Source organism: Ornithorhynchus anatinus, chromosome 11, assembly GCF_004115215.2.
Source record: "Ornithorhynchus anatinus isolate Pmale09 chromosome 11, mOrnAna1.pri.v4, whole genome shotgun sequence".
Classification (NCBI taxonomy): Eukaryota; Metazoa; Chordata; class Mammalia; order Monotremata; family Ornithorhynchidae; genus Ornithorhynchus; species Ornithorhynchus anatinus.
In genome coordinates, this window is record NC_041738.1 from 9,708,117 (window position 1) to 9,726,932 (window position 18,816).

The window sequence follows — 18,816 nt, forward strand, 5'->3', positions numbered from 1 at the left end:
ACCCTTCTCTTGAAGAAGGGAACCATCTGGAATTGTACATTTCAGCTGGAACCAGGAGCGGTTAAAATGCAATCACAAATTGAGAGGTGTACATCTTTTCTTCCCTTTTGGCAGGGCCACCCTAGGCAGTCATCACCACGTCCACTCGCATCTGCCAGGGACAGATGACTCCCTTCCATCCAGGCCTGCTGTAGGTGTCCGCCGCTGCCAACCCGAGGTCCCCCACCGGGGACGAGATGGACCCCAAAGCCGAAGGCTCACAGGTGTGGGCTGCAGCTGCGGAACATGAGCAGAACGCGGCACAGGTGATGAGACTTACAGTTTTGGGGGTTTCTTTGTTGGGCTCCATATGGTCAACGGGGAATCAATCAACCAATCGTATTTATTGAGCACTTACTTTGGGCAGAGCACTGTACTAAGGGATTTGGGACAGTACAATACTACAAAATTAGCAGATATGTTCCCTGCCCATAACAAACTTGCAGTCTAGAGGAATGAGCTAAAGTTGCCCCCCCTCGCCTGCAACAGCAATGTCACACCTCAGGAAAATGAACATGTGACCAGTGATCCAGTTAAACTGGATTTAACTAAATGGCTCAATTGGATCATTCAGATGAAAAGTTATACTTCAGAAAGACAGTTTCCAAATGGGGTGGGTTACATGGGTCAAGTTAGATGGACATTTGCTAGCCAACTATTGCACCCTGGGCAGTAGACCCAGGTACAGTGTAAATGCAAGAAATTTGCCTTGGATTTGGGCCTTTCAGAGACAGAAGGGGACCAATTCTTTACACATATTGTTCAATCAGTTGATCAGTGGTATTTATTGAGGACGTACTGCAGGCAGTGTCCATCGGTCATATTTACTGATTGCTTACTGTGTTCAGAGCATTGTACAAAGCGCTTGGGAGAATACAGTATAACAGAGTTGGTAAGCATGATCCCTGCCCAAAGTGAGCTTACAGTCTAGAGGAGGAGACAGATAGTAATCTAAATAAATGAATTACGATGTTCATAAGCTCTTGGGACTGTTGGGTGGGGGTGGAAACAAAGGGAGAAAATCCAAGGGCAGAATATTAAGTGCTTGAGAGAGTAATGGTAGAATTAGCAGATACAATTTTTTCATTTCATTTAATTTTTTTAATGGTATTTAAGCACTTACTCTTTGTCAACCACTGTTCTAAACACTGATCCCTGCTCCCAAGGAGCTTATCATCCAGTGCAGAGAGTGGAAAGCAGACACATTGAAATCATGTCCAGTTAAGAGGAAATGCTCCCTGTCACCAAAGTTTGAATGTGCTCCATTCACTCTGAAGTTATTGCAGACACTCTCTGGTCTCCATCCCCTCTTTCACATTTCATGGCCTACCGGGTAGAGCATGGGCCTGGGAGTCAGAGGACCTGGGTTCCAACCCTAGCCCCACCATTTGTTTGCTGTATGATCTTCGGCAAGTCACTTCCCTTCTCTGTGTCTCAGTTTCCTCATCTATGAAATGGGGATTGAGACTGTGAACCCTTTGTGGGACAGGGACTGGGTCCGACCCATTTAGCTTGTTCTACCCCAGTGCTTAGTACAGCAGCTGGCACATAGTAAGTTCTTAAAAAATAGCACATTATTATTGTTGTTATCATTGTTATCATTGTTCCCTTGGCTTGGAACACCTTCCCTTCTCACAAAATAACAAACCACAGCTCTCCCCACCTCCTTCAGGTCTTCCCTGATTAATTTCCCAGCACCCTAGGCCATGTCATCCCTTCAGACAACCTTACCCTCTTAGGAACCTAGTTACCCTCCTCTCAGAACTCACATTTGTTTATCTGTTCATTTATTTATTTTGACCACTCAAATTGCAAATATTTTTGTGTTTGTCTCCTCTTATTATTGTAAGCACTTTGTATGGGCAGGGAACATGTCTTTCAACTCTTGTTTATTGTCCTCTACCACAGCAACCACTTAAATACCACTGATTGACTGATTGTGGGCAAAGAATGTGTCTCTTCATTCTACCTTTCTCAAGTGCCTAGTACAGTGTATCACAGAAGGTGGGCACTCAGTAATGTTACTACTTCTATTTCATTTCTCTGTACCTCGGTTACTTCATCTGTGAAATGGAGATTGAGCCTGTGAGCCCCACGTGGGACAGGGCTTGTGTCCAACCTGATTTGCTTGCATCCAATCCAGTGCTGAGTACAGTGCCTGGCACATAGTAAGCACTGAACAAAATCCACATTTATTATTTCTACTACTGCTGTGTGTGCTAGCCTAACCTCTTTTTCCCTTTTGTGTCTTTTCTGTCCTGTGGAACTGTGTGGAACTTCATCGGGCATTTTGGAGCCCAAGTTTTTGGTCTTTTAGCTTCTTTATTCAGTTTCCTCTCTAGCCCTCCACAGTGTTCTCCAAGGTAGATGTGCAAAACAACCAAGTATTCTCCAGGTCAGCAAGACTGAGGCAAAGGTTGTGAAGTATAATATCATCACACCATGATTAAATACCACTCGTATGTACAAAACCATGTCTTCCTACACCAGATCTATGGCACAAGAACAAGATTATGTTCTACCAGAAGATATTCATGTTGCGGAAAGAACATTCCCCAATTCGCCCACTGGGCTTCTCCAAATCGGGTAACAAAAATACATGTTGTAGCGGTAGTGGGTGTAATTTATTTCCTCTCTAACCCTCCGCAGTGTTCTTGAATAAGCCTGGGTACTTCAAGCAAGGTACTGTTTCTTATTTTGTCATTCTGCCGGAATTTTCCCAAGCAAACCAACAGCAAGCTGGGAGGAGAAGGTAGGTTCTCTTTAAGCCACTCCGAAGCACTTACATTCTTAGGTGGCTGGAGAACTTGCGATAAAGAGAATCCAAGCTCGAGCTTTTAAGCGAGGAGTTTGCTTTTTCCTTCTTATGTAAACCTCATTTGTTTTAAGAGGATGTAGAATACAAGTGACTAAAAAGTGTAGCAAGGTCCATTCCCCAAGGTGTAAGATATGTATCTGTCGAAAATATAGTTGATCGCTTTGAAGCTAAAAGTATGTTTTCGGTTGGAGTTTTGCCTTGTTGTGCGTTTGTGTTTCAGGTCCCATTTCACACAGGGAGTTCTCTTCTGCAAAGACCCTCATGGACTGGGAAAATCAGTTTTAGTAATTGTTGATTAAGTGGGACTTATTGCAAATTAAGAAGTTTGAACACACTGCACAACTGACATCTTTGGATATAAATTCTATATTCACCTATAGAATGATATCATCTATCCTTGTCTTTCATTGCTATTTAAAAATAGTAGTAGTAATAGTAATAATGATGATGTTATGGTATTTGTTAAACACTCTCTATGTGCCAAACACTGTTCTAAATGCTGGGTTAGACTTTTAAAACCACAAAGTATTTTCCAGTACAGCAGACAGAGGCAGAGGTTGGATAGTATAGTATTATCGCACCTTGATCAAAAGCCAGACGTGGGTATAAAAACATTTCTTCCTACACTGAATCTATCTATGCCAATCTTTGGATCATGTTCTACCAGAACAGACTCAAGTTGCGGGAGGAACATTCCCTAATTCTTCCAATGGGCTTTATCCAAATCAGGTATCAAAAACATGTTTTGCAGTAGTACTGGGTGTGATGAGGAATTAGCTGCTTCTTACCTCCTCTTTGTCATCATTCTGTCCCCATGTGGGGAAACTGACATAATGCCCAGAGCTAAATAATTGATGTAGAACATAGATTGGTTGAACTAATTGGAATTAGGCCAAGTAAGCAAAAGTTTCTGTAGCTAAATAAAATTGGATTTGCCTCGCTTCACAAGGCCTGCACCATTTTTGGTCCTTTTATCCAAACTCTTTTTTTTTTGCTTATCCAAACTACCCTCAGTTTAGGTAACTAATGTTGAACTAAGTGGCTCCTGTCCTTCTCTCCTCCCTTATCTCCCCTTCTCCCTTCTTCCCCCATCTCTCTTCTTTTGTCTTACTATAGTATTGGTTAAGCGCTTACTATGTGTTAAGCCCTGGGTTAGATAAATTTAATTAATTGATATAGCCCCTGTCTCACATGATGTTCACAGTCTAAGTAAGAGAGAGATCAGGTAACTAATACAGGCTCTTCCAGTATTGGATTCCCACCCCAGGGACCACCAGCATCCATAGAAATACTGAGCTCTTACAAAGTGCTGGGCTGAGCACTTGGGAGTAGAAAGAGATTGTAGGAGGACGAACCCAGAACACTGCTTCTCAGAGCCCTGCTCTTGGGTCTAGACACACTTCATCACTCATCATAATTTGCACTTTGTGAGTATCTTTCATCCAAGAATCTCAAAGCACCATTCCCACCCACATCAGAGAACTGAAGCCTCATAAGTCTGAGACATTGATACTATCCCCACTGTATAACTGAAGTGAGGAGGATTTAAGGCAGTTGTAAGGTATCATTCAGTGAGTCAGTGACAGAGTTTAGGGAGCCTGTCTCCTGGTCTCTGCTTTCATCTCTAGTGAACCCATTCTAAAAAGTTGCATGTCCTAGTGGAAAGAGCACGGGCCTGGTAGTCAGAGGACCTAGGTTCTAATCTCAACTCTGCCAATTGCTTGCAGCATGGCCTTGGGCAAGTCCATTCATTTCTCTGTGCCTTATTTTCCTCAACAGTAAAATGGGGATTTGATCCTCCTCCCTTTCACTTAGACTGTGGGCCCCAAGTGGAACAGGAACTGTGTCCAACCTGATAGAATTGTATCTACCTCAGTGCTTAGAACAGTGCTTGACATGTAGTAAACACTTAAAATGTACCAATTTTTTTTTAAAGAGTCCCCCAATCTGAGCCTTCTTTTCCGTTTAATTGAAAAGCAATTTAGTTTAGTTGAAAAGCAATGTGGCCAGTGGAAAGACCACAGGCCCTGGAGTCAGAGGACTTGGATTGTAATCCCAACTTGTCGGTCACTTGTCTGCTGTGTGACCTCGGGCAGGTCACAACTCCTCTGTGCCTTAATTTCCTCATGTGTAAAGTGGGGTTTAAATCCAACTCCCTCCTAGTCAGACTGTGAGCCCCATATGAGACAGGGTCTTTGTTTACCTTGATATCCTTTATCTACCCCAGTTCTTAGTACAGTGTTTGGCACATGGTAAGCACTTACTTAACAAGTTCAATTTAAAAAAAATCCTTTACCCATTGGGAAGGGCCATATAAACTAAAGGACAAAGCAAGCTGTCTCATTATTGCATTCATTCATTCATTCATTCATTCATTCATATTTATTGAGCACTTACTGTGTGCAGGGCACTGTTCTAAGTGCTTGGGAGAGTACAATACAACAGTAAACAAACACATTCCCTGTTCGCAACGAGCTCCCCTCTCCACCAGCCCCAGCACTGTTACCATTATCACATGCTTCCTGCCCCGATTTAGGAGGGTAAAGCATCCTAGGGAAGGAGGGTGTGCTGGGGACTGAGGACAGAGGAGCTTTTGGGAAATGGGCAAGGAGATGAACCTTCCTTTGGGACTCCTGAGTTTCCACTCTCCACAAGCTCCCAATCCTTTCCTAGACCATAAGCTCCTTGTGGGGAGGCATCACATCTCCCGACTCTGTTTCCCAAACACCTAGTACAGTGCTCTCCACCCAGGAAGTCCTCAGTAAATACTATCCATGGATGGATGGATTGCCCCTCTCGTCGAAGTCGCCAAGGAAGGCTGTCCCTCTAAGTGTCTATGTGCCTCTGTCCCTCCAGGTGCATTTTGTTCCCGAAGGCGGGACGGTGGCTCAGATTGTGTACGGTGACGATCAGGGCCGCCCTTCCCAGCAGGTGGTCTACACAGCTGATGGCACCTCTTACACCTCAGTGGACGCCCCGGAACACACACTGGTTTACATTCATCCCGTGGAAGCCACCCAGGTAGGTCAAGTAGCGAACCCGCTCGCTACTCCCTGTGCTTCAACTGTGGGTGGGAAAATGGCATAATTTCTTTCCCCGCTGCGCATGATGTTGGTGTCCCTCTTTCTTGATAAAAGGAACAGTATCTCAGTGAATGCCCCCCTTTAGACTGTAAGCTTGTTGTGGGCAGGGAATGTGTCTGTTTATCATTATATTGTTATATAGAGTAGCAGCATGGTCTAATGGATAGAGCAGGGGCCTGGGAGTCAGAAGGACCCCAGTTCTAATCCCTGCTCTGCCACTTGTTTGCTCTGTGGCCTTGAACAAGTCACTTTACTTCTCAGCCTCACTTACCTTATCTGTAAAATGGGGATAAAGATTGCGAGCCCCATGTAGGACAGGGATTAAGTCCACCTGATAATCTTGTAGCTACCCAGTGCTTAGAACAGTACCTGGAAATAGTAAATGCTTTACAAGTGCCATAAAAAAAGTTGTACTCTCCCAAGCACATAGTAAAGTGATCTGCACAAAGTAAGCATTCAATAAATTCAATTGACTGATTGGCCACCTTGTTGGTCTGTCCCAGACAACTTTTAATAATGATGAGAATGAATAATTATTATGGCATTTGTCAAAGGCTTATTATATGCTAAAGGCAGAAAGAAGAGAATTAGATGAGCTCCAGTCCGTGTCCCCTATGGGGCTCACAGTCTAAGAGGTAAACAGAGCAGGTATTCATTCATTTATTGGTATTTCTTGAATGTGTTCTGTGGGTAAAGGACTCTACTAAGGGTTGTGGAAGATTACAATAAAAGATGAACGCATGGTTTCTGGCCCTCAGAAGGTTCACAGTTTGACAGGGGGAGTTAGAGGACCTGGATTCTAATCCCAGCTCCGCCACATGCCTGCAGTGTGATTTTGGGCAGTTCACTTCCCTTCTCTGTGCCTCAGTTACCTCATCTGTAAAGTGGGGATTAAGACTGTGAGCCCCTTGTGGGACCTGGACTGAGATCAACCTGATTAGCTTGTATCTACATCCTACCCCAGTGCTTAATAAAGTGCCTGGCACATAGTAAGTGCTTAATAAATGCCATTTTTTAAAAAGTGAGCAGGGATGAGGTGGAGACAGAAACGAGAGGAAAGATAAAAAGACAAAATAACATAGTGACCCCAGTGAATACAAAAAGAACTTCAGAGCACCACATTTGAAGGAGCCTCTGACAGGTTCCTTGCCACTCTGGGGGTGTTGACCACAGTCTACTAGGCGTGACAGTAGTCTTCCCAATATACCTTAGTCCCTTTTCGTACTTGAGAAAATTAAGGCACAGAGAAGTGAAGTGACTTATCCCAGATCATACAGAGACAGAGCTTGGATCAGAATCTGGGTCTCTGACTCCTGAAACTTGGCTCTTTTTTTTTTTTAAATGGTATATGTTAAGGTGTCGGGCACTGTACTGAGCACTGGGGTAGATACAAGGTAGTCATGTTGGACACAATCATGGGGTTCACAGTCTTAATCCCCATTTGACATCAATAATAATAATTTGAGGTATTTGTTAAGCACTTACTACGTGCCAAGCACTGTACTAAGTGTTGGGGTAGATAAAAGCAAATCAGGTTGAACACAGTCCCTGTTCTACCTGGGGTTCACAGTCTTCATCCCCATTTTACAGATGAGATGACTGACGCACAGAGAAGTGAAGTGACTTGCCCAAGGTCACACACGAGGCAAGTGGCAGAGCCGCAATTAGAACCCAGGTCCTCCGACTCCCAGGTCCACAAGCTATCCACTAGGCCAAGTTGCTTCTCTTTCCACAATTAAACTTATTTTCCTGGCCCAGAAAGATTTTTCTGATTTTCAGCTAAGATAGGCACAAAGGACTCTCCTTCACCCAGCCAATTAGACATGAACTAAAAATCAATCAATCAGTCAATCAGTGGTATGTATTGATTACTTACTGTGTGCAGAGGACTGTATTAAGGACTGCGTCCAACCCGATATGCTTGTATCCACCTCAGCCCAGTGCCTAGCATATAGTATGCACTTAATGAGTACCACAGTTATTACTAAATGCTTGGAAGAGCACAATACAATGGTATAAATATGCGTCCACCCCGATAACTCCAACAGAGTTGTATCCTAATAGACTGTGAGCCACAGGCAGGACAGGGACTGTGTCCAACCCGATCACCTTGTGTCTGTTTCAGTACTTAGAACAGTGCTTGGCTCATGGTAAACGCTTAATAAATGTCATATTTCAGTAGAGTAAGTAGTCACGTTCTCTGCCCATAGTGAGCTTTCAGTCTAGATGGGGAGATAGACATTAGTAGAGATAAATACATTACAGATATTCCCATAAGTGCTGTGAGACTCAGGGTGAGGTGAATATCAAGTGGCCAAAGGGTACAGATCCAAATGCACAGACGATGCAAAAGGGAGAGGGAGTCAGGGAAAGAGGGCTTAATTAGAGTAGGCCTCTCTCAAAACTGTAAAGGAAGACAGAAGCCTGAATTTCTTCCCGACCCACGTTGACTCCAGAACAGCTCTTAGCATCCAATTGCCAAAGTACTTTTTTTTCACCCTTCTGTCACCTGTCCATGTGCGAATCGATCTAACAGATGGGCATGCTTTTCTGCATCCTTACTAAGTTTGACATGAACGTCCTGAAATGACAGGCTGTATAGTATATTAACTGGGAACATGTCTCAGCTTAGAATAAGAAAACAGATTTCCTAAAGCACCTGAAAATGATTTGTTTAGTATTGATGGGAGCACTTTCAGATGGTAGGGTTTTTTTTTTTTAATTTTATTGCTTACTACAATTAGCTAATTAAAAATAAAAGCTCTGGCGGTTCTTTGAATGCAAATTTGCCATGTCGGCAGTACGAGGCTAATGGTATGGCATTTTGATATGTAACCTTTCAGTAGTAAGTAATAGTTGAAGTTTTACCCATGATCTCATCCTCAGTTAGTGATGGGGAATCTAGAGCGGTTTAGGCAGTGAGGACACCTCCTTTGATTTTCCTTTTAGGATAAACAGTTGTACAGGAAAGGAAATTCTAGACTGTAAGCTCATTATGGGCATGGGAGATGTCTGCTAATTCTGTTGTATTGTACTCACTGTACAAAATGCTAGGGAGAGTACATTATACAATATAACAGACAATTCCTTGCCCAAAATGAGCTTGCAGTCTAAAGGGGTAGAGAGACATTAATATAAATAAGTAAATTACAGATATTTACCCAAGTGTTGTGGGACAGGGAGGGGATGAATAAAGAGACCAAGTCAGGGTGATGCAGAAGGGATTTGAAGAAAAGGAAAAGGGGGCTTAGGGAAGGCCTCTTGGAGGAGTTGAGCCTTCAGTAAGGCTTTGAAGGCAGAGAGAATAATCGTATGTCAGATATGAGGAGGAAGGGTGTTCCAGGCCAGAGGTAGGACTTGGGCGAGAGCTTGGCGGCAAGGTAGACAACAAGATCAAGGTACACTGAGAAGGTTGGCATTAGAGAAGCAAAGTGTGTGGGCTGGGTTGTAGTAGGAAAGTAACAAAGTGAGGTAGGAGCAGCCACATAGTAAGTGCTCAATAAATAACATTGATTTCATTGATAGGGGCCCCTTGTTTGGGACTTGCAGCGAGCATAAAATCACTCTCAAATCTCCATAAGCCACTTAAAACCTTTACACATTCTGGGAAAGTAGGGATCGTAGTGTAACACTTTTGAAGAATTTCTGTTGCTTCCTCAATTTAAGCAACGTAGCCTCCCTTCCTGTGCAGTGCTGCTTGCTCGGGATCTCTCCCCACATCTACCGCACTCTGCACAGAGTTGGCTGTGTCTCGGGACACTTCAGAGGTGCCACAGAGCTGCCATCTTGGGTCTTTTTGGGCTTCTGATGGGAAACTCTCAAGTCTTATCCAAGACCTGAGATCGCTAAGAGGGGGAGTCTTGCTCCAAAGAGTATGTGCATGTGTGGATGTGTGTGTGTATTTTTGTGTGTGCGCATGCACTCATGATATTTCCCATCACCCAAGAGTAGTTGGCACCTGTGGAACAATGGGGATACATATATGGGGTGGTTATCATGTATCTGCAAGTCACAGGACCTGAATTCTATTCCCAGCTCTGTCACTTGCCTGCTGTGTGACCCTGGGCAAGTCACTTAAGTCACATGGGTCATAGTAAGCGCTTAACAAATACCATTATTATTATTTTCTCTGGGCCTCAGTTACCTCAAGTGTAAAATGGGAATCAAGACAGTGATCCCCACGTGGGACAGAGATTGTATCCAACTCAATTTGCTTGTATCCACCCCAGTGCTTAGTATAATGCCTGGCACCTAGTAAGCGCTTAACAAATACCACAACTCTTATTATCATTATTACTATATTGGAGCCACCTGATTGAAAGGATCTACACAATGGCAAACTTGTGGTCTTTATTGTATTTTACCCATGTAGAGTTGTTCCTGGCCTGGGTATAAGATATCTCTCCTAGGAACTGGTGTTTTGAGTCGGGTAATTTTCCTCGTGTGGGTTGCAGGCAAGCTGTCTAGAGACCTGTTTGATAAGTATTTTTCCACTTTGTCTAGACTCTGTTTACAGACCCGGGCCAGGTGGCCTATGTCCAGCAGGATGCCACAGCTCAGCAGGTAAGAAACAGACTGTTTTCTCATGTTTCTGAAAAATACAGCCAAGGGGCTGGTTGGTGTCAGGGTTGGCTGATCCCCGAATCTGTCCAACTCCTCCCCTCTTTCCAAACTGCTCACTCCCTGGGTGATTTATTTTTATGGGTCTAGTCTAAATCAAATCTTCCAGTTCCATCCATGAAAAAGAAAAAAAAAATCTCCTTCAGCCTTAAACTGTCCTGTGGGAATAAAGCAGTGTGGCTGGAGAGAGTCTGCAGTGACATCCTGCTTGGGGATGATAGGACAGTGAAAACAAACAGGCAGAACAAGAAAATCCAACCCCGAAACACCAACAGCCCCCAAACTTAAGTGAAGAGACCACTTTGGGGTTTCAGCCCCCCAGGGACAGTTCTGAATCAAAAAGGAATTTGGGGGGTGGAAGGAGGGGGAGGGGAGGGAGGAGTGTGTGTATGTGTGTGTTTGTGTTTAAAAGCCTGAAGACATTCCAGTACAGATTTTCCTTTAAAAGAGAAGAGTACATTTTTTTCCCTGTTCAAACTATATACTGCCAGAGCTCTGGCTTTCAACAATTTCTGAAAATTATCTATTTAAAAAATAAATAACAGACCCCCCTCCCCACCCCTCACATACACCTCCCTCTTGCACCCATATTCCTCACACAGATAATTCATTCCAGATTTTGTGAGATTTTTATGCTTGATTTCCTCTGCAGTGCAAAATTGAATAAAAAGCAGACTGATGATGAAGGTGGCGGTAGTGGGGGAGGAGGGCTAGATACCACCTGTCTTAGTTTAAATTGTTGTTAAAAAAAGATTAATTTTCATTAAAGCCCATGTGCAGTTGAGGGCTAGGTGACAATAAAATTGGCAGGCTACAATGGAATACTCTGGTTATTGGGCCATTCCTTAATCTGTTGGATCCAGTATTCCCCAAATCCTGAGGCCTCCATTTTTGAAGTTGAAAGTGTCAGGAGAACCGTGTTGCTGTTATGGGCTTAAATAAAGTCAGTCATTGGTAATTTATTGAGCACTTACTGTGTGCAGCTACTTCAATCGATTAATCATTTATTGAGCTCTTTCTGTGTGAAGGGTACTGTACTAATTGCTTGGGAGACACAACCCAACAATATAACAGACCCATTCTCTGCCTACAATGAGTATACAGTCTAGAGGGGGAGATAGACATTAATATAAATAAATTACGTATATGTACATAAGTGCTTTGGGGCAGGGGGTTGGTGAATAAAGGGAGCAAATCAGGGTGACACACAAGAGAATAGGAAAAGAGGCTATGTGATCTTGGACAAGTTGCTTCACTTCTCTGGGCCTCAGTGCCTTCACCTGCAAGTCCCAAGTGGGACCAGGATTATGTCTGATCTGATTGTCTTTTATCTAAACCAGTGCTTAGCACTGTGTTCAGCATTTGTCAGCACTTAGCAAATACCACAATTATGAGTTTATGCGTACACAATTATTATGGTTTTTGTTAAGCACTTACTATGCCAAGCACTGTTCTAAGCATGAAAATAGAAACAAGATAATCAAGGTCTGATACAGTCCCTGACCTGCGTGGGGCTCACAGTCTATGTAGGTGGGAGAACAGGTATCGAATCCCCATTTTACAGTGAGGCACAGAGGAAGTGAAATGACTTGACCAAGGTCACACAGTAGGCAATGGCAGAGCAGGGATTAGAACCCAACCCCCGATCTAGCTCTCTTCCCCTCTTAATAATAATGTTAATAATGTTGGTATTTGTTAAGCGCTTACTATGTGCAGAGCAGTGTTCTAAGCGCTGGGGTAGATACAGGGTAATCAGGATGTCCCACGTGGGGCTCACAGTTAATCCCCATTTTACAGATGAGGTAACTGAGGCACCGAGAAGTTAAGTGACTTGCCCACAGACACACAGCTGACATGTGGCAGAGCTGGGATTCGAACCCATGACCTCTGACTCCCAAGCCTGGGGTCTTTCCACTAAGCCCTTCAAAGCCCTACTGAGAGCTCACCTCCTCCAGGAGGCCTTGCCAGACTCAGCCCCCCTTTTCCTCTGCTCCTCTTCCCCTTCCCATCACCCCTACTCCCTCCCTCTGCTCTACCCCCTTCCCCGCCCCACGGCACTTATGTATATTTGTACATATTTATTATTCTATTTATTTTATTAATGATGTGTATATATCTATAGTTCTATTTATTTTGATGGTATTGATGCCTGTCTACTTGTTTTGTTTTGTCTCCCCTTTCTAGATTGTGCACCCATTGTTGGGTAGGGATTGTCTATTGCGGAATTGTATGTTCCAATCGCTTAGTACAGTGCTCTGCACCCAGTAAGCACTCAATAAATACTACTGACTGACTGACTGAATGAATGAATGAATGAACCCAGGTCCTCTGTCTCCCAAGCCAGTTGTCTTTTCAGTAGGGCTCTCTGCTCCTCCAAGTATATCATAGGTAAGAGAGAGTGAATAGATATAAATATCAGGCCCAAGCGAACAGATCGATAGGTGAATGCCCATGAGACTGCCAACACGAGTGGGAAGGGGAGGGGCCTTTGGCCTGCTAGATCATTGATCGACTGGATCGAATTCCCCCCTAAAAGGATCTTTGAGAAGTCAGGGGAGCTTCTCGATGGGCTCTCGATAGTGCGCAGCAGCTCTCCCTGCATTGGACGGGTTTCAAAATCTGTCCAAAAACTGGCCATTCTCTCCCCCACCCGACTCACACATCTGCCTTGGCCACCTTGGTTTCTAAGTCCACCCAATCCCCAGGCACAATTTCCAATTTGCAAAGCATCATCTTCCCATAGAGGCAGCTACAGTGGCTGTTGATTTCAAGGGAGCCCTCAGTTCTCGGGCTAATCATAGTAGTTAAAGCTTTCTCACGTGAACATATCTGCAGAGGGAGGGACTGTGACTTTTCCAGTGCAATTGATTCTAAGTGGGAGACAGAAATCCCTTTGAGGGGTGCGATAAGAGATGCTAATTGATACAGGCAAATCTCCTACCAGGTCCCAGAGGCAGATTCTGGTTGTTTCGCTGTGGGGGTTGCTGAGATTATTGCTGGGGAAAATGAACACCTTACCCATCTCATTAAGAGATAGCCCAGTTGACAGAGGACAGCAAAGTGATGATTTGGGGGGGTGGGCAGGGGTAGTCAGGGAACCGTCCAGCCCCTGCTCCCAGGTTTACAGAGATGACATTTACAGCTTAGTTTACAGGCCTGGAATGCCCTCCCTCCTCATATCCGTCCGACAATGACCCCCCCCCCCCCCCCACCGGGTTCAAAGCCTTACTGAAGGCACATCTCCTCCAGAGGCCTTCGGGGACTAAGCCCTTCTCTCCTCTTCTCCCACTCCTTTCTGTGTCACCCTGACTTGTTCTCTTTATTCATCTTCCCTCTCACCTCCACAGCGTTTATGTACATATCCAAAATTTATTTGTTTATATTGTCTGCCTCCCCCTCTACACTGTAAGCTCGTTGTGGGCAGGGAATGTGTCTGTTTATTGTTGTATTGTCCTCTCCCAAGCGCTTTGTACAGTGCGCTGCACATAGTAAATGCTCAGTAATGCTCCGACTGACTGACTGATGGAGGTGACTAGGGTGGGGACTTGGGGGAGTAAGAAAAGAATTCCAATCGGACCCCAAAATGCAGCTGATGGAGAGTGAGGGGGCCAGAATGACCAGGAAAATATAGCTTTCATATTTTCACCTGAAATAAGGAGATAATGGCCTGGATTTTAGAAGGCCATATTTTGATTGAGGCGAATCGTCATTGACGCCAAAGAAATTCCCTATCCTTAGTTGTAAGGCTTCCTCTAACTGGTTTCTTGTCAGGACCGCACAGTTCCCTGCTGTTTGCAGTAAAAAAACACATTAGTTTGATTTAACCAGATCTTTGGTCCGCTTCCTAGTGGAAATCAGCGATTCCCCAAAGCATCTGGGAAGCCAATCTTCCTTGTCTGGCTGCGGGGTTGTAAAGAGAGATGGAAAACTTTATGCCACCAGCCACTTGCATGAGATTTCAGAGCTCCTCTCAACTCCTTATTTGCCTCCAGTCATGAGGCTGGCAGCTACTGCTTCAAAAGGGCTCATGGAGTCGCTGGGAGAGAGAAGAGAGAGATCGTGTGTACAAGTGTGCATCTTTGTGTCTTCTGCAGAATGACCGAGTACCCACACACCTTCGCTTAAAACCTAATTCTTAGCAAATCTAATGAGAAGCAGTATGGCCTAGTGGAAAGAACACAGGCCTGGGAGTCAGAGGACCTGGATTCTCATCCCTGCTCGGCCACTTATTTGCTGTATCACTATCTTGAGTCACTTCACTTCTCTTTGCCCCAGTTGCCTCATCTATAAAATGGGGATTAAGACTGTGAGCCCTCTGTGTGACAGGGATTATGTCCAACCTGATTAACATATATTTACCTCAGCGCTTAGTATAGGGCCTGCACAGAGTAGGCACTTAACAAATGCCATTAAAAACAGGCCTGCAATGGTTGTTCTCAATTGCATGTTCTCCACAGTTTTTACTGCAAGTTTACCCGTTTTTCTAATCACCAGGCAGAAAAATGAACAGACCGCCTGGTTCATGAGCTTGCAGGTGCTGGGAAGTTTCAAGGAAGATCTAAAGATCTGTTTCCTAGTCTTGAGGAGTTTACGGTCTAAGGGGAAAGGACAGACTAATGCCTGGAAAAGTTTAGGAATTCCAATTGTATGAATTCAACTTTTCCTAATAGGGGAGGAAAAAGTTTAAAGTAATCCCAATAATGTCAGAAACGGACTATGACATATTTCTTAAATTTAGTAACTGGAGCCATGAAACCACTTGAGTGCTGATTCTGAGCTCTACCTCTTTTTTCTTTTAATGGTATTTGTTAAGTGCTTTACTATATAGCAGGCATCGTTCTAAGCACTGGGGTAAATAGAAAGTAATCAGATTGGACACAGTACATGTCCCACATGGGACTCACTGTCTTAATCTCCATTTTATAGATGACGTAATTGAGGCCCAGAGAAATGAAATGATTTGCCTCAGGTCATATAGCAGACAAGCGACAGAGCCAGGATTAGAACCCATGTCTTTCTGCCTCCCAGGCCCGTGTTCTATCCACTGTGCCACAGTGCTTCCCCTGAAGCAATCCTGTGTCTTTACTTCTTCAGGACTCAGAAATAAATCCAACTTAAAGCTTAATCATTTCTTAAAATTATGTAGCTGCCCGCATCTCTTCTTCCTTCTCCCGATGAAGGTGGTGTATGGTACTCTCCCAAGTGCTTAGTACAGTGCTCTATATCCAATAAATGCTCAATAAATACCATTGATTGACTGGCACCTGAGACACTTCTGCCTTTAAATTTCTTTTTTATTGTATTTGTTAAGCATTTACTATGTGTCAAACACACTTTAATCAGACCGGACCCAGTCCCTGTCCCACATGGGACTCACAATCTAAATAGGAGGGAGAATAGGTATTGAATCCCCATTTTGCACTTGAAAAAACTGAGGCTCAGAGAAATTAAGTGTCTTGCACAAGGTCACACAGCAGGTAAGTGGCAGAGCCAGAATTAGAAACCAGGGCCTCTGGCTCCCAGGCCTGGGCTCTTTCCACATTGCTTCCTGTGTGCCAAACACCATGCTAAGTGCTGAGGTAGATACAAAACTATCAGATAAGAAAAAGTCCTTGTCCCTCATGCAACGCCTAGTGTAATATTTCTTATTTTATTGACAACATTGAGAGGGTTACAGAAGTGTCTCAGGTGCCAATCAATGGTATTTATTGAACATTTATTGGATGTAGAGCACTGTACTAAGCACTTGGGAGAGTACCATACAACAGAGTTGGTAGACATGTTCCCTGCCCACAAAGAGCTAATAGTGTAGGGGGTGGGCAGCCAGACAATAAAACAAATTACCAGTGTCATCATCAATGGTATTTGAGCACTTAGCTGTGTGCAGAGCACTGTACTAAGCGCTTGGGAAAGTATACTACAATAGAGTTGGTAGCCATGTTTCATGCCCACCATGGGATTACAGGCTAGACAGGGAGACAGACATTAAAACAAATGTGCTTAAGTGCTGTCCTTTAGGATGTAGGTGATTCAGGAGAATGGAAGATACTGTGTCTCCCCTTTCCTTCCTTACCAACTCTTTAGCAGAATAAGCTCGTTGTAAACAGGAAACGTGTCTGTTAACTCTGTTGAATTGTACTCTCCCAAGCGCTAAGTATAGTGCTCTGCACCCAGTAAGCACTCAGTAAGAATCATTGATCAATCAGCAGCGAGACGCCCTTCGACTGATGTTTTGTTTCTGCAGTCAGCTACTTAGCAACTCTGCTTTGGCTCCAGAAAAGCAGCGTGGTTCAAATGTGGGGGGGTCTTCATCATGGGCAGGGAACGTGTATACCGACCGTTTATACTGTACTCTCCCCGGCGTTTAATACAGTGCTCTGCACACAGTAAGTGCTCAATAAATATTGTTGATGAATTGATCTAGCTTTGGAAGTGGCAGGCAGCTGTTTTGATTTATAGGCCCCCTCATTTCGAAGCCCCATTTCAGTACACGTATCTCCTATTCCTCGGGGAAGCTGGTGGCCTCCTTCAGGCACAAGGCCATGATTTCCTCTTTGTTCCTGAAGAGGAACATATGCAGCTCCCCACACGCAGAGGAAAGGATACGCCTCCTTGATAATTGGCCTCTGTCGAGGCAGGGGCGCTCTGTTTATATCGACTGCGCTGCATGATACAGAGGGGAATGATACATCCCCGTTCTGGGGAGCGTTCCTTAACCAAATTTATCCCAAAGCCCTTGACAAGTCACCCATAAAACATATCCGGGAGAGAAGGGTTCCAAAGAAGAGAAAACACCCTCTTTGAGAAAAAGGCTCTAAATTACTTTGGCATGACACCTGACTTGTGAGAAGGATTCATTTTTCAGTATTTTGGCAGGGGTTTGTGAGTGTGTGTTTGTGAGTGTGTGTGTGTGTGTGTATGTGTATCTCTGCACATGCGCACACCAAATGTGTAATAGCACCTACTGACTCACCCTGCCTGCCGCCTGCTTGCCCATTAAAATTGTCCCCGGGCATAGTGGAGAATCACTGGTTATTCCAACGGAGTGCAGGCAAGCACTTTTGACCCTGTCAAAAGCAGGATGGCCTTCAGAGAAGCTTGGCCTAGTGGAAAGACCCCGGGCCTGGGAGTCAGAGGACTTGGATTCTAATCCTGGCTCTGCCACTTGTCTGCTGAGTGACCTTGGGCAAGTCACTTCACTTCTCTGCGCCTCAATTGCCTCACCTGGCAAATGGGGATTAAGACTGCGAGCCCCTCATGGGACATGGACTCTGTCCTACCTGATTAGCTTGCATATACCCCAGAGTGCTCAATATAGTGCCCAGCACATAGTAAGCAAGCATTTAACAAATACCACTTAAAAAAAAAAAAAAAAAGCCTTCCCAGGACAGCCAGAGCATGTGTGCATGCTGCCCGGGAGCTGGAAGGCTTCTCCCTCTGTTGCTTCCCCTCAGCTCCCAGAATGTCCCCCGGTGGAGGCTCAAGTTATTCCTTAGCAACAAGGTTCAGCGAGGCTGACTTGGCCAAACACTCCTTTGACTTGGCCTCGGTCGAAGCACGGTGATATTCTAAAACATCGGCTTTCTCAGAAGTGCCTGGCAATAGCCTATGTAACAGCCTTCCCAGTAAGAGAAGGAGCAGCGTGACTTCGAGGGAAGAGTGCACGACTGGATGTCAGGAGACCAGAGTTCTAGATCCAGCCCTGCCACTTGCCTGCTGTGTGACCTCGGGGGAGTTATTTAACTTCTCTGACCCTGTTTCCTCGTCTGTGCTGCTTCTCCATCTGAAGAAGAACGGCCTAGTGGAAAAAGGCAGAGCCTGGGAATCAGAGACCTGGGTTCTAATCCCAGCTTCATCATTTGTCTGCTGTGTGACCTTGGGCAAAGCACTTCACTTCTCTGTGCTTCAGTTTCTCATCTGTTAAATGGGGATAATAATAATTATTATGGTATTTAAGTGCTTACTGCATGTTAAGTGCTGTTCTAAGCCCTGGGGTAGATATAAGGTAAATAGGATGGACAAAGTCCCTGCCCACGTGGGGCTCACACTCTTAAGCTCCACTTTACAGATGAGGTAAATGAGGCACAGAGAATTTAGGTTTCTTGCCCAAGGTCACACAGCAAACAAGTGGCGGGGCCCGGATTAGAATCCACCTCCCCTGACTCCCAAGCCCGTGCTCTTGCCACTAAGCTATGCTGCTTCTCATTAAGTCCTACTCCTTCCTATTTAGACTGTGAGCTCCATGCGGGACAGGGA

The 18,816-nt window shown here is 44.6% G+C and overlaps 1 protein-coding gene across 2 annotated transcripts in view; it reads left to right on the forward strand.

The window, feature by feature from the left end:
- Nucleotides 1–18,816, forward strand: part of PRDM10 (PR/SET domain 10) — a 110,759-nt gene that overhangs the window by 34,439 nt on the left and 57,504 nt on the right. For both annotated transcript variants that reach the window (XM_029075121.2, XM_029075122.2), the window contains exons 2-4: nt 115–305; nt 5,714–5,878; nt 10,444–10,503. In XM_029075121.2, coding sequence (XP_028930954.1) covers nt 237–305; nt 5,714–5,878; nt 10,444–10,503 — 294 coding nt within the window. In that variant the 5' untranslated portion in view covers nt 115–236. The remainder of the gene's footprint in view (nt 1–114; nt 306–5,713; nt 5,879–10,443; nt 10,504–18,816) is intronic.